Source organism: Heterocephalus glaber, unplaced genomic scaffold (genome assembly GCF_053883595.1).
Source record: "Heterocephalus glaber isolate CG9 unplaced genomic scaffold, H.glaber_assembly_v1.0 deba00001600, whole genome shotgun sequence".
In the NCBI taxonomy this organism is placed as follows: Eukaryota; Metazoa; Chordata; class Mammalia; order Rodentia; family Bathyergidae; genus Heterocephalus; species Heterocephalus glaber.
Window position 1 is genome coordinate 39,847,779 of NW_028258372.1, and position 13,946 is coordinate 39,861,724.

General features: G+C 46.6%; 1 protein-coding gene across 6 annotated transcripts in view; it reads left to right on the top strand.

Moving 5' to 3' along the window:
- The window catches only part of Atp2b4 (ATPase plasma membrane Ca2+ transporting 4), an 87,317-nt gene extending 80,622 nt beyond the window's left edge, over positions 1 to 6,695 (top strand). For all 6 annotated transcript variants that reach the window (XM_013078622.3, XM_087193923.1, XM_087193922.1 and 3 more), the window contains one exon: positions 2,002 to 6,695. In XM_013078622.3, coding sequence (XP_012934076.1) covers positions 2,002 to 2,316 — 315 coding nt within the window. In that variant the 3' untranslated portion in view covers positions 2,317 to 6,695. The remainder of the gene's footprint in view (positions 1 to 2,001) is intronic.
- The last annotated feature ends 7,251 nt before the right edge of the window (positions 6,696 to 13,946 follow it).

The following is a 13,946-nucleotide window of genomic DNA, read 5'->3' on the forward strand; positions in this document are numbered from 1 at the left end:
AACACAGGGGCTCCCTTCTGTTCTGCATGGCGAATGTGCACCCGGGTTCCTTAATTCTTTTTAGCTGAAGTGTTGAGTGGCAAGAAGTCCTTTGCTGTAAGCTCTGAGCACCCTCAGCCCTGGGTGGGCCAAGAGGCTGTGGAGAAGTGAGGTGAGGTGAGGTGAGGTAAGCCCCAGCCCGCAGAGACTTAGTCTCCCCAAGAGGTGGGACCTGCAGGGCTGATGGTGAGGCTGCCTTGCCTAGTATTCTGGAAGGTTCTATACGATGACAGGAGGCACTGGACAGGAACTCCCATTTACTGGTCTGTGTGTGTGATCTGCTGCCTCTACATTCTAGCCTCTCCCCAAGAATATATTTTTACTTGAACAGTAGAGGAATGAAAGATGTACCCTGCTGCCCCATTCCTCTGTCCTTCACATCCTCCTCCCCACCGTAAGGATTTCTCCTGCATTACTTCCATTTCTTTCCTATGGAATGAAGTTTCCGACAAGGCTAGGACTAGCCACCTCTCCAAAACTAAAGCGGTCCTACAATTACTTACCTTTCCCTGGCCTCCCTCTCCAGTATCTCTGGGATCCAACCTTCTCCTCTACCCCAATTCTGTAACCCCAGAGAGACCTACAGGTCAGAAAAGCAGAGCTGCCAAAAGAGCTGGTGGCTATGGATAAACGGGAGCTGTTCCCAGGGATCAATTATTGTCAGTTTTTTCCCTCTAGACTTTGAATTCCCTGAATGCCTTCCTTTTTTGTGCAGTAGAACAGACTTTGACACAGGGCACTGCATTTCCTTTTGCCCAATAAAACTGCTAATTGTTTTCCTGCCCTCTGCCCTCTGCCCTGACAGAAAGGCTGCTTGTGTGTAGCCTGCCTCCTGGATCAGGTTTCTCCCTGGTCCAATTCTTTCCCTTCTCCATATATGATCACACTCTTCCCAATTTGCAAACAGCTAGTGAGAGCAGCGCGATTGGGCACCATGACTACAGATCAGGCACGGGCATGCACTTGAGTTGTGAGAGCCAGGTTTTCTTAGCAAAGGCATCTTTTGACACCTGCATTTCACCTCCATCTTCTAGGGGAAAGCACGAAGGATTCCAGGGAGGGGACACAGTAGAGGCTGTGGGGTGTAAATTATATGCATGTCTTCTTTGACTGGGTGGGCAGTTTATTCAGTTGAAGAGTTTCAATGTCCTGCATGCCACTGAATGAAGACTGGTTTGTCTGCCTGGCTGCACAGGATCTATCCATGGTCACTTGTCACCTGATTTGTATTATGTGCAGATTGATATATGTTGGCTCTTTGAGGGTTTTAAACAGATAACTACATTTCCGTGTGTCCTTTTTTCCATTCCACATTCACAAAATGTTTGGCCTCAACACAGAAATCCACACGTGTGAATCATCTCTTAAGTTTGGCTATTAATTGGCACCTAGTTCCAACATCCTAGCCCTCTATCCAAAAGAACTAATTGAGTCTTTTTGTTTTCTGTTTCCTTTTAAGAGTGGATTGCTTGGAATGCTAACTTTGCTCTGGGTTTTCTACTTTTTTAAAATAGAACTTTGGAAATGTCCTTGTTGTTTTCCATCACTCACCCCAGCCTAGTGCTTGAATTTGAGCCATGTAATGTTTCCTTTCTTCTTTTTTTTTTTAAGGTACTGGGGATTGAACCCAGGGCCTCTGCACTGAGCTATATCCTCAGCCCTGTTTTGTTTTGTTTTTGAGACAGGGTCTCACTGAGCCATTGAATTGCCCAGGCTGGGCTTGAATGCACAATCCTCCTGCCTCAACTTCCCAGAGTACTGGGACTACAGGCATGAGGCACTGTGACCAGCTTGGCCATGTGATGTTTATACTGCCCCATGATCTCTTACATAGTTGGTTTTGGTTATTGAATGTTTTATTGCTTGGATTTTGTTTCATTCCTCAAACCATTAGTTCCTTGTGCTGCTGGCCAGTTCTCACCTCCCCATTTTCTCATCCTCCTTTTCCTTCCCCCGGTATAGATCAAAGTGGTCAAAGCATTCCATAGCTCCCTCCATGAAAGCATTCAGAAACCCAAGAACCAAAACTCCATCCACAACTTCATGACCCACCCTGAATTCGCCATAGAAGAGGAGTTGCCACGAACACCACTGTTGGATGAACAAGAGGATGAAGATCTTGAAAAGGTTTCTAAGACTGGGACTAGGGTGCTCCCGCTGGATGATGAGGTCACCCCACATGCTAACCAAAACGCCGATGTGGTGGACTGCAACCAAGTACACGTTGTTGGCTCCCATTCGGACAGCCCTCTACAAAACCTGGAGACGTCGGTTTGAACTTTCATTCTCTGACTCCCACCCCTGTTGTCCCTATTTCCTTTTCCATCTGTCTCATCTCTGAGGTGAGGATGGGACTTTAACTGTCATGCCAGCTGCTCCCACGTGTGTGAGAACCCCCAACTGATGAAGCAAGAGCACAGACCTACAAGGATTTCAACTTAAACTTGAGTTTGTAGCAGGACCCAGTCAAACCCCAGGCCGGTAACTGTAGACTCTACTCCTTGGGGGCATCCGTTGTCATTGGTAAAGGAATGCTGCCAGCCCTCCTGGCATCCCCCGACCCAGATCCTCCCCAGTGTTCGGACATGTCCCAACTTCTGGATTTTATCCTCTGAGTCCTGCCATTTGTAAACTGGGGCTTTAGAGACAAACTTCCACAAATGAAATTTGTGGATTTAAGGATAGAATGCATAAATAAATCAGCCAGCAGAGTATTTTAAAAACCACTTTGAAAACTTACAACTAAAGGCCTCTAGCTTTTTCTGCCCCTAATGTTCTTTTGGACTTTTGTGATCCTTATCTTCCATCTCTTCGCTTTTTAAAAAGTTAGGAATTTAAGAGAATGGAAAGGACGTAAATTGATTCAACTTTGACCATTCTCCTTTAGGGTCCCCATAGAACCCTTGACTTGGTTCTAGAGGCAGATGGGTTTCTTTGCTAAAAGAGTCCTTTTGAAGCCATTAATAACTGTTAAGATTGCTTCCCTGTTGTTGCCAGGTTAGTGTGTCTTCTTCCAAACTGCTGTGTTGTCAGGTGTGTGTGGTCCTTAAGTGCCAGGGAGAGCAGTCTTGACCATGGATCATACAGATGTAATACAAGTGTATGCAGTTTTTGCTATGGGCCTGAGCGTCTTTGTGTTGCTAAAGTGGTGGCAAAAGAATGCATTTAGTATGGTGCTGCCTACTAGTTGGTCCTGGAGTTTGAGGACCAGAAGCTGGCAGGCCTAGGACAAGATAGACCGTCAAATAAGACTTACGGGGTCCTCCTTGGGGTAACTGCTGCTTTCAAAGCCATCTCCAGGGCTCTTCCAGGGCAAGACCTGATTGTTGAGGGAGTATTGAAAAGCCGAAGAGTCACGCTGGCAGGGTGTAAGGAAACCTCCCTGCAGGCACCAGAAACCTTGAGCTTGGGTGCCTGGGCATCAGCTTTGACATTCTCTTCAGTTTCCTAATTCTGCGCTTTGTGAGGTCTGTGGTTTGTTCAGACTCAGAATGTTCCGGCCTTTTGCAAACATTCTGATTTTGTAAATAGACCTCCAAAGGGGGAGGCTCCCATGGCATTGTGCCGACTTAAGGAGCAAAACACCCATCCCGGAGAGCCCCGCTTCCTCTTCCTCCTCCACCTCTCTCTCACTCTCTCCCACATTCCCTTTGAGTGCTCTCTGCAGTGTGCTCCAGGAAAGCCCTGTGCCATCTTGCCCTTCTTGCCCCTTGTCCACCTGCCACTCAGGACTTGAGGGCTTATCTGAGACTTTTACCAGACAAGGTGGAGCCACATTTGCAGGAGCTCCATTTTATCCCTGCTGATACTGACTTTCGCTGTGGTGTGAAGGTGGAGCTGACTGATGTCCCCGATTCCCACCTCCCCTTAGATCAGTGAAGCCCACCCCCGCCCTTCCAGAGTGTTGGGAGTAAGGAGGAGGCACTAAGGCTCTTAGGGACTGTCGCATTTCCATCTGGGAAGGGAAAGTGGCCTGAACCTGTCCATCCAGCCGCTTCTTCTAGATCCACCCTCCCTTGGCCCTTGCATCTGAGTTGTCCTAGGTAAGAAGAATAAAAAAAAAATAGCCCCTACACATCATCATTACTAGTAATCCATCATTACAGGGAAACAACTTTGAGTTTGGTTTTTTGAGAGTTAACATGTTTCGGCAATCTTTTCTCTGTCTTAAATACCCATGGGGAAAGAAACCAGCTCACCCAAGGTGTTGAGTGTTCACACACATATTTAGTAAGTACATTGGAAGATTTAATTCTGTCAAGTCTTTTATTACCTCAGATCATCTAAAGAAGCAAGCCAATACCAAGCTTTGGAGGTCATTTTACCATTCCTGCCCCAAAAAGACTCTCATGGTGCCTGACAGGTTACTCCTGAGGTCTTGTGTCTACTTTTTTAAAGTCAATGGTGTGTGTGTGTGTGTGTGTGTGTGTGTGTGTGTGTGTGTCTCCTAGTTTCCATAGTAAGAGAGAAAATATAGAAATATTATGCAAAAAATATAGTTTTCTTTAGATCAGAAACTGATATTTTTGAGTCAGCCATATGTATTTTGTTTAAACGATTTAAAATAAAGTAAGTGCCGTCATGTAACCCTGTGGAAGGGAGCACATAACCAGCTGATTGACATGACAGGTGACTTAGTATATTTGTAATTGGTTTAAAAACCAATACACTGTACTTCCTTTCTCCAAACAGCCATCTTTATACTTAGGGGAAAAATTTGTTGGGTTCTAGACTTTTAATATAAATTGTGTTGATATGGAATTAAGTTTAAGTGTTTATGTGGATATGTTTTTATATATAAGTTTTTTCTATTCAGTTTCAGTGATCCAACCGGCAGTGAGTAAATATGGCATAAGTTAATAATGCTTTTCCCCAAAATGGTGCTTTGGATTTTAAAAGGGTCTGATGGGAAGAAGGAGAAAACATCAGCCTAGATTCCTGTCTTGATAGCTAGGAAAGTGAATAGTAAACTGTGGATAGTGAGGAGAACATCCAACAAAAAGAGACACAGCTGTCAGAAGTGAATGTGTGCCCCCGTCCCGCCCTGTAGAGATGAACCGCCAGGCTGTTTTGTAGCTAGTGGTTAGGATTGGGGGCCTTCTATTGGATTTGTGTCTCTCGAGAAATGAGCTAGCAGAGTGGTACCAAAGACAATCTCCTGGTCTGCAAGGATGCTCTCATTTGTAGTTTGCGTTTTTTTATGGTTCTCTCACTCCTTGATCCCCCTGGAGTTTTCCATTAATGAGTTTTTGTGCAAGGATCTGAGTTGTGATTCCTTCCTCCCCTAGAAAGGTCTTGTTCAGTACATTAGATGGGAGACAGAACACCAAGTAGAGAAAACCATGGCTGGTTCTAGTCCTGGGTGACAGCCTCAGGGCCGACTCTTTCCCATAGGCATCCTCTATCCTCTGAAATGACTCTCCCATCCCTGAAAATATTGAAAGAAGCCATCTAGAAATCCGTCCATTTGTGGATTCTTTAGGGTTTGGGTTTTTTCTTCCCTTTGAGCTAGAGGGGAGAGTTTGCACAGATAAATCCGAGCGATTACCTCACTGCCGAAAACCTAGAGGGCTGTGGCAAACACGAATGTGCTGGAAGACCTCTCAGTGTAGCTCTCCTTTCTTTCCTACCTCCCTTGCCTTATGATTGAAGCCACCCGTGGCACCACCCGTCTGCACACATGCTCACCTTTCAGACCTAGGGACCACCCCACTGCACTAGTGGAGGTGGGCACTGACAATGCCTGCTGTTAAGCCATTCCGGCCTCTTCCTCAGAGTTAACCAGCCTCCCTCTTCTTTAGTTCAGTGCCAGGACTTTTGCCTTACCAACTCTGCAGTTAGACCTGCTGTGCCCTTTCTGCTTTTCTTTCTATTTTATAATTTTCCCCTGGTACTGGGGATTGAACCCAAGGCCTTCACACTGAGCTACATGCCCAGCCCTTTAAAAAAAAATTTTTTTTTGTTTTTCAGACAAGGTCTTGCTAAGCTGCCCAAGCTGGGCTCAAACTTGCAATCTTCCTCCCTCAGCCTCCCAGGCATGCACTACCACACTTGGCTCCCTTTCCTCTTGATTAGGAAAGATGGAGGGAGATTAGCTCCCTTAAATGAATCGGCCTTTCGTTCACGTTTTCTCCCCATATGTATATATGCCATATGTGAATATGCCATATATATATATATGTGCCAACAAATCTATCCACGTTGTTCTTTTCAAATCAGCACGCACATAGGATTTTGAGTTTCTTCTTTGCAATCACTAGTATAACAAGCACTGGTATTTTTGTACAAAAAAGAAAACCAAACAAAAGATTGACTATTGTGATCTGCATGACAAACAAATGGTGGTATCGAAGCAGTGTTTCCCCTGGTGTGTGCGGCCATCATTTGCAGTTCAGCTTAACAGCGTGCCTGATCTGTATTTGCATTTTGATATTATTTAAACTCTATGTACAATGTTTTGCATGTATTTATACGGTTCTTAGGGGAAAATGCTATGAACTGGCAAATCTGAAATTCAAATGTGTTGTTCCACTGAGACGGGAAGAAAAGAGGAATTTCAAAAGGAATAATTTCTTGGAACCAATAAAGCTTTTTTGCTGATGAGCAGAAACCAGTACTGCCATGCACTGAGAATAAAATCCCATGCCCACTTGTAACTGCTGTCCTCACTGTGTCTCTGTTTGCCACTGACTGCTGTCGTGTTAAGAAGGCTAGTGCCACGGCCACCCTATCGGAGCAAGCACAGAACCCAGCTTGTCCCTGCACCCTGAGGCACTGCCCGTGGGGGCACCCTGCCTGATGCCAGTCTCGCTCCCTCAAAGTGCAGCACAAGCTCTGTCTGCTCTGCCCACTGAGGTAAGGGTGGTCAAGATCCCTCCCAACTCTGATGCCTTTTTGGAAATTTAGTTACCTTTAGTTGCTTTGACCGCTGAAAGTCCACCTTGCCCCCTCATCTCCCATAGCTTTTTTTTTTTAATGGTTTTATTCTTTGAACCTCTAGCACTGACCCAAGTTTCAGGTCAAACAGCTTCCTAACAGGTTATTTACATTCTGAGATTTCATAGCTCAGATAACTTCTTCCTGCAGCTCTCACCCAGGTGCACAACCTCCCTGCTCTCTAAAAATACCACAGGTTGAAAAGGACCTTGTCCGCTCCCTGGGTCCCCCTAGGACACATGTGATGCTGAAGGACACCCCCACTCTCCAGCAGTTTCCACAGCCTGGTTCCTCCTTCAGAACCAGCCTTGGCTGGAGACCGTTCCTGCAGCCAGAGGGTTTATCCCTTTTCTTGCCTCTCCACGGGCATGGACACAGCATGCACTTAGTTTAAGATAGAGGCTAGGAGACCAGGGATTTAGCTCAGTGGCCCCGGGCCTGCCTCACAAGCGCAAGGTCTTCATTTCCATCTCCGGTACCGCAAAAACAAAAATAAAAACAAAAAAAGATAGAGGCTAGGAAGTCATTCATTTGTTCATCAAAATAAATTTTAGAGGGCTGAGGACTTAGCTCAATGGTTCCGCCACTTGCCCCACAAGTGCAAGGACCCGAGTCCGATCCCTAGTACCAAAAAATAAAAATAAATTTTAGTTTTCTTTTAAAGTGGCCAGAACTTAAAAACAAGAATCATAAAATACAGTGGACCCTCGAGTTACGACCAGCCTGACATATGAACAACTTGGGTTACAGCTGGAATTTTAGTTTTAATTTACTACCAAAATCTTGAGTTACAACCCGAATGCCAGCTGCTTGTGCTTCCAGATGGTCTCAGATACAGATTTAACCCTTAGAGAGTTCTGGAAGGAGCATGACAACAACCTTTCCTGTGTGGAGTTGAGAAATCCTAGGCCAGTGTCTCTCTAAGGACTGAGATCTGCCTGGAAGAAAGTGTGGCCTAAAATTATACAGGAGAGAGTTGGAAGGTTCAGTAGAAGAGCCTGACCAACTTGAGTGTTCCGAACAAAATGAGTTTGTAAGTCAAGGGTCCACTGTAGTCACAACAGAACTAAAGTTTAATTTTTCCATTGTAAATTCCCTCCTAAACATCCTTACTAGAAAGCCAGGAATGATGGTGTATGCCTGTCATCCCAGCACTGGGAGGCTGAAGCAGGAGGATCAAAGTGAGATCAGGGACAGCTTGGGCTACGTAGTGAGTTCAAGGCCAGCCTGAACTACATAGTGAGACCCTGTCTCAAAAAACCCTTACTAGAAAGGATGCAACACGAGTGCACGTGCCCAAGCGTAAAGTCCTTTCTAAGGCTTGGCCCTGTTTTCCCCTATTACTCTCCCATCTTGTCTTTGTCAAGCCCTTGATTTGTGCCCCTCTGCTACACCAAACAGCACATCCACAATTCAACCTTCTAATCCTGTAACGCAGTAAGGAAAGTGAAGACCTCAAAAATGTCACTCTGGCAGAGACCTTGGCATCCTGAGACATTGGCTCAACATAATCTAGAGGCTGGGTGAGCCGCTCCAGCCCAGGTGACCCTATGAGGAGATCACGTTCTTTTCTTCCACCTTCCTCCCTACTCCCGTTATAGAAAATAATTGTTTGGGTCTCTGTCTTAGTAATGGTTTGTAAGATCTGCTTTCTTGGCTATGATATCCTCTCCCTGTGGCCACTGGGTTGGTTCAGCATGTTCTGCTAAACCTGCCTGGTTCCCTCCCAAGCGTACATGTGGCCAGGCAACTCCCCGACTTTGTGGCAAACCCAAAGATGACTCACTGGTTACCAGCAAGACGGTTACCAGCCCCTGATCTGGATCTACTGGGCCATGGGCCTCTGAGGCCAGGAAGGAGGATGAGAAGTCCGCGTCCCTCACCGGCAACTAATTTGAGAACTCCATTATAAATTAAAATGCAAACATGTTACTGTCTCTGTGCAGTGTTATTAACATCACTTGCCTCCGGTGTGAACCTAAGCCATGAAAGGTAAGAACCTGCTGGATTTGTAGATCTTGAAAAGTGGTTTCTGGGCCCAGTGTTCTGATGTGGGGCCAGCCATCCACAAGTCTTTACTTCTCTAAACTTTTTTTCAAATAACCCCTCCTGGCCCAGCACTACATCCCTGTCTTTAGAAGAAGAGACGTGGAGGGCACTTTGAAGTGGCCTCCTGCTGCGTCTCCAGAGAGGACGGTGTCAAAACCGCAGCAGCACTTTACAGTTGCTCACAGTGAGAGGTTAAGGGTCCATACACTCGGGAAGTCCAATCCCAACCAGAAGTGTAACTTCTGCTCATGAAATCTAGGAAGGCAAATACCAGAGCCGAATGACCATGCCATCACACAAGGGTGTAGCTGTCCCTACTCGGAGACAGACAGACCTAGGGCCTGTGTCCAAGCTCATGCTACTTGGCTTCCCCAGTGTGCCCTGTACCAGGCCACATTTACTATCTCCTGGTGCTTGCTTTTTCTAGGTGCAGCACAGTTGATTAAGCTGCTATGCTAGGCCTAGGAATATTGCGTTGGGAGACTTTGACTTGTGTTTTAGAACTCCAGATCTTCATGTTTTGGCCTGTCTAATGTTTGTTTGTTTGTTTGTCGTGCTGGGCATGGAACCCAGGGCTTCACACATGCTTGGCAAGCGCTTTAGTTAGTATTTACAAAAACTTACTTGAAAGAGGAAGTAAGGCTGGCAAGAGAAGGGCAAGAAAACATCAACTGCCTTCAAGCACAGCTGAGGAGAACAAAACCAGACTGTGCTCATCCAAGGCTGAGCTGAGATCCCCACGGGCTCCCTTCAGAGCTCTGAGCCGGGCTGCTGCTGACCAGTAGGAAAGGGAAGGCATTTCACTGCCTCTGCTCGCCCTCTGATAAAGCAGTCGAAACACACAACTAGAGACGAGGAAGAGTGTGATGTTTGGCAAGCGAGAAGCAGGAGACCCGTGCCCCACGAGCCCAGCTCCTTCACTGGCTTGGTTTTCCCTCTGTAAGATCATCAGACTAAATGAATGATTTTCAAATTACACTTGGAAAATCAGGAAGAGCCTCCTCAGAGTTAATTCAGGGTCCACTGGTGTTCAACAAAAATAGCACTTCTTTATAACCGTTTTGTTTTTTTTTTTGGTGCCAGGGATCGAACTCAGGACCTTGTGCTTGCAAAGCAGGCAGCGGAACCACTGAGCTAAATCCCCTGACCTAAAAATAGCACTTCTTAATGTTTTTGGCTTCCATGTCACCTGTAACTTTCTGTTTTGTTTTGTTTTTTGAAGCGGGGTCTCACTATGTCCAGGCTGGCCTTGAATTTACTAGCCCAAGCTGGCCTCAAACTTCTGCCAATCCTCCTGCTTTGGCCTCTCAAGTGTTAGGATTACAGGCATGTACCATCATGCCCAGCAACTGTAACTTTTAAAAAGTGACTTTAAAACACTGTGAACTTGTTCTTCTCTAAGGTCCCTGCCAACTCTGAAATGATTATGATTCCAATTTTTAAAAACAACAATAAAGCCAGGTGTGGTAGCACATGCCTCTAATCCCAGCACTAGAGAGGCTGAGGCAGGAGGCTTGCCACAAATTTGAGGCCAGCCTGGGCTACATAGTGAACTCAAGGCCAGGCTGAACTATATAATGAGACCTCATCTCAAAAAAGAAAAAAAATGCTGAGGTGATCCAAGTTAGGTGACAGTATAACAAGTTATATTTGTCTACACCAACCTAACTGGGATCCTGTTTCAGTATCTCCCATTTTAATTATCAATATATCCACATATAAAATACATAAAACAGCCGTCACTGTCCAGCCTGTCAAGGCTACTGTGTAGCGGATTCTGCAGTGCAATGAAAATCCGCTTTGGAATTTGTTTTGAAAAGAGCAATAGATTGGAAACCTAGAGATCTGGCCCAGTGGAATGGCCTAAAATTGAGGAGGAGAAGCAAAACGTGTCGCTTGAAGTAAGGTGGAAAGAGCCTGGCTGGGGAATTAGGAGCCTGGTGTCATAATCCTGACCCTTGCTGTGAGTTTGCTCTGTGGCCTCAGGGTCTTTCCGACTCTGGTACCGCCTTCCTGTTCTAGTGTGTGATGGCTATTAATAACCGCCAGAGAATGTCTACCTGAACTTCTTCATTGCTTTTCTCCTCTGGAATATCCGTGTGTGTCAGACGCTGCTGCACACCGCGACACGTGCAGACAGCTTCTCTAAGCGTAGCCACTTGTGTCTGCAAAATAGGTGAACTGCACCACACCCTTGAGTGCAAGAAATGTGTTTCTTTCCTAAAATCCGGCACTGAACTAGCTCACACTCACCTAGATCTGTGAGAGACGCCTCTTCATCATCGTGGGTGCCCTCGGCTCCTTCCCTGGGGTAATGGGCACCTCATTCAGGCAACAAGTCCAGGGTCTATTGTGCCAGGCACTGTTGTCTGTACTGAAGGCAAACAAAGCAAAGTCCTTGACCTCTTTGTGTTTACCTTTGTGGAGAAGAAACAAAATAAGTAAATATATAGCATGTCAGATGGTGAAAAAGACCAGGGAACAAAGAAAGGAAAGGGGCACAAGTGCAAAGGCCCTGGGGAAGGCCACAGAAGGGCCACAGAAGGAAGCTAGGATGGCGATGATCCATCTTACAGTTTCACAGAGTCGTGCTGCCTACATTTAGGGGGAAATGGAAGGACAGTGCAGCTTTAGCATGCGTGCCTCATGTGAGCCTGACCTCCTACTAAGTGTAGGTACAGGGAGGTCCAAGCCCCACTGTCATGCTCTTGTCCTATGACACACAAAATAGAAAAAACAAAAGCTTGCCCCCCATAAATTAAGTGAAGAGATATTGCTTGTCGCTCTAGCCTGCTCAGAGCACTCTGGTCAAAGAAGCAACACCTTAAATGGGTGAAGTAGTCTACTTATACCTTCAGGGCACAGTGAAGCTGCTGGACCTATTCTGTCCTCCCTCCATGTCACATCACAGCCCAGTCCCCAGGCAGGCCCTCTGCCCGCCTCACCTCCCCCTTGAGGCCCTGTGACACCACCTGATCGCTGCTATCGAGGCTACCCCACCCTTCCAGCCAGGACCCAGGGTCAGCATCTGCATCCATGAGCCTGGAGGAGGGAGGGGAGCTTCGGGCGGCTAGCACGGGGTCCAGGGCCCCAAGGAGCAGTGGTGGCCTCAAGGAACACTAGGAGGTTGCCAAGCCCACAGCTGCAGAGGGACCAAGGAGGCAGGGCCTGCTCTGCCCTTGGGGCAGCAGACTTGAGGAAAGAATGTTCGTATCTGTCCCTGACACCTGCCTCCCCATTAGGGCTGAGTCTAAGTGGAGAGAGAGAAACTCCCCCTGGTCTGGTCACATTCCTGTCTTCTCCAGGGCCTTAGGTGGTATAGGGCAGGGAAAGGAGAAGGGAGCTCACAGCTCTAAAGAAGGTATTTGCTGCCTTTGGTTTTGTTTCAGGCCTGTCAGGACCAGATCAGCAAGTGAAGTTGGGGTCGGAGGTGCAGCCGCCCTCCCCAAGGGCTTCCTATGCCATCCTATCATGCCTGTCCCTGCCCCCAACCTTCAAAAATAAAGCCTGGCTGGGGGGGCTTGCCTCACATAGGGCAATTTTGCCAAATTTTTTGGCCCAGAAATATGAGAGCTACTGTGGATGCCTTTGTGGGCCAAGGGAACCAACCCAGAAGCCAGGCTGCCCTCCTGTGAGGCTGCCTTGTTTCTGCAGCTGATGGATGCACAGTGGGGAAGAGACCGGATTTTGTCCCCAGAGTCTCCGCCACCACACATGAGGTCACAGACTCACGGCTGCAGCGAGTGTCCACTGCACAGAGGGCCAGCTGAGTTGAGGCCAGGCATTGACCCCGGTGCCAGAGATGCAGAAGTGAAACCCAATCCCTGTCCTCAAGGGTTGCATATGGGGAGACAGATACCGAAGACAGGAACCCCAACATGGGGGACACTGTCCCAAAGTTGCATGTACAGTGCTGTGGGGAGAGAAGAGCAGAAAGGTCTCAAGAGAGGAAGACTTTGGTCAGATTTTTCTTTTAATAATAAAATTTGCAAACTTCATCTTTTTTTTATGGGGTACCGAGGATCAAACTCAGGACCTTGCACTTGGGAGGCAGGTGCGGTGCCACTGTGCTAAATCCCCAGCCCTCTTCCAAGTCTTAAACTGTGCATTCTTCATTATTAGTCCAATTAATTTTCACTGTAACATTACATAAGAACTCTTTTTTTTTTTGGTACTGAGGATCAAACTCAGGACCTTGCACTTGCAAGGCAGGCAGCGGCACCGCTGAGCTAAATCCCAGGCCCATACATAAGAACTCTTATTGTCATTTTATATCCAAGGAAACAACCACAAAGAAATGGCCAGGCTGGGCATGGTGGCACACACCTGTATTAGGCACTATATTGCACAGAAAATAATATAGGGCAATATAGAAATACAAATGACATAAAAATGTGGCCTGGAGAACATGGAATTTATCGATACAGTAAAAATCAGCGGTGTTAGCAGCTAGGCCCAGTGGTACATATTTGCAATCCCAGCTATGAGGGAGGCTGAGGCAGGAAGATCCTGACTTCAAGGCCATCCTAAGCCACATAGCAAGACTATGTCTCAACATACAAACAAGCATACACACAAATAAACAAAGAGGCAGCCAGATCCACTAGGTTTTAACAGAGAATGGGGACCCCAGAAGATGCTATTAATGGTGCTGCTGTCTTCCCAAGGAGGACTTCGGAAAAGTCTTTGGTACTAGCAGTGACACTGCAATAGCACACAATCCCCTGCTCCTATCAGAGGACTTTGCTCACCTTGATATATAAATTAAGTCCATTTAAAGCCAATCTTAATACTTTATACTCATATGTCACCATTAAGCCCTAAAATCATTTAAAATGGTTACAAATGAACACTAGAGCGATCAGGTTTAAAACACACTCTTTCCCAGGATGAAGAGTTTCTTTCCACTCTTCTGATGAATC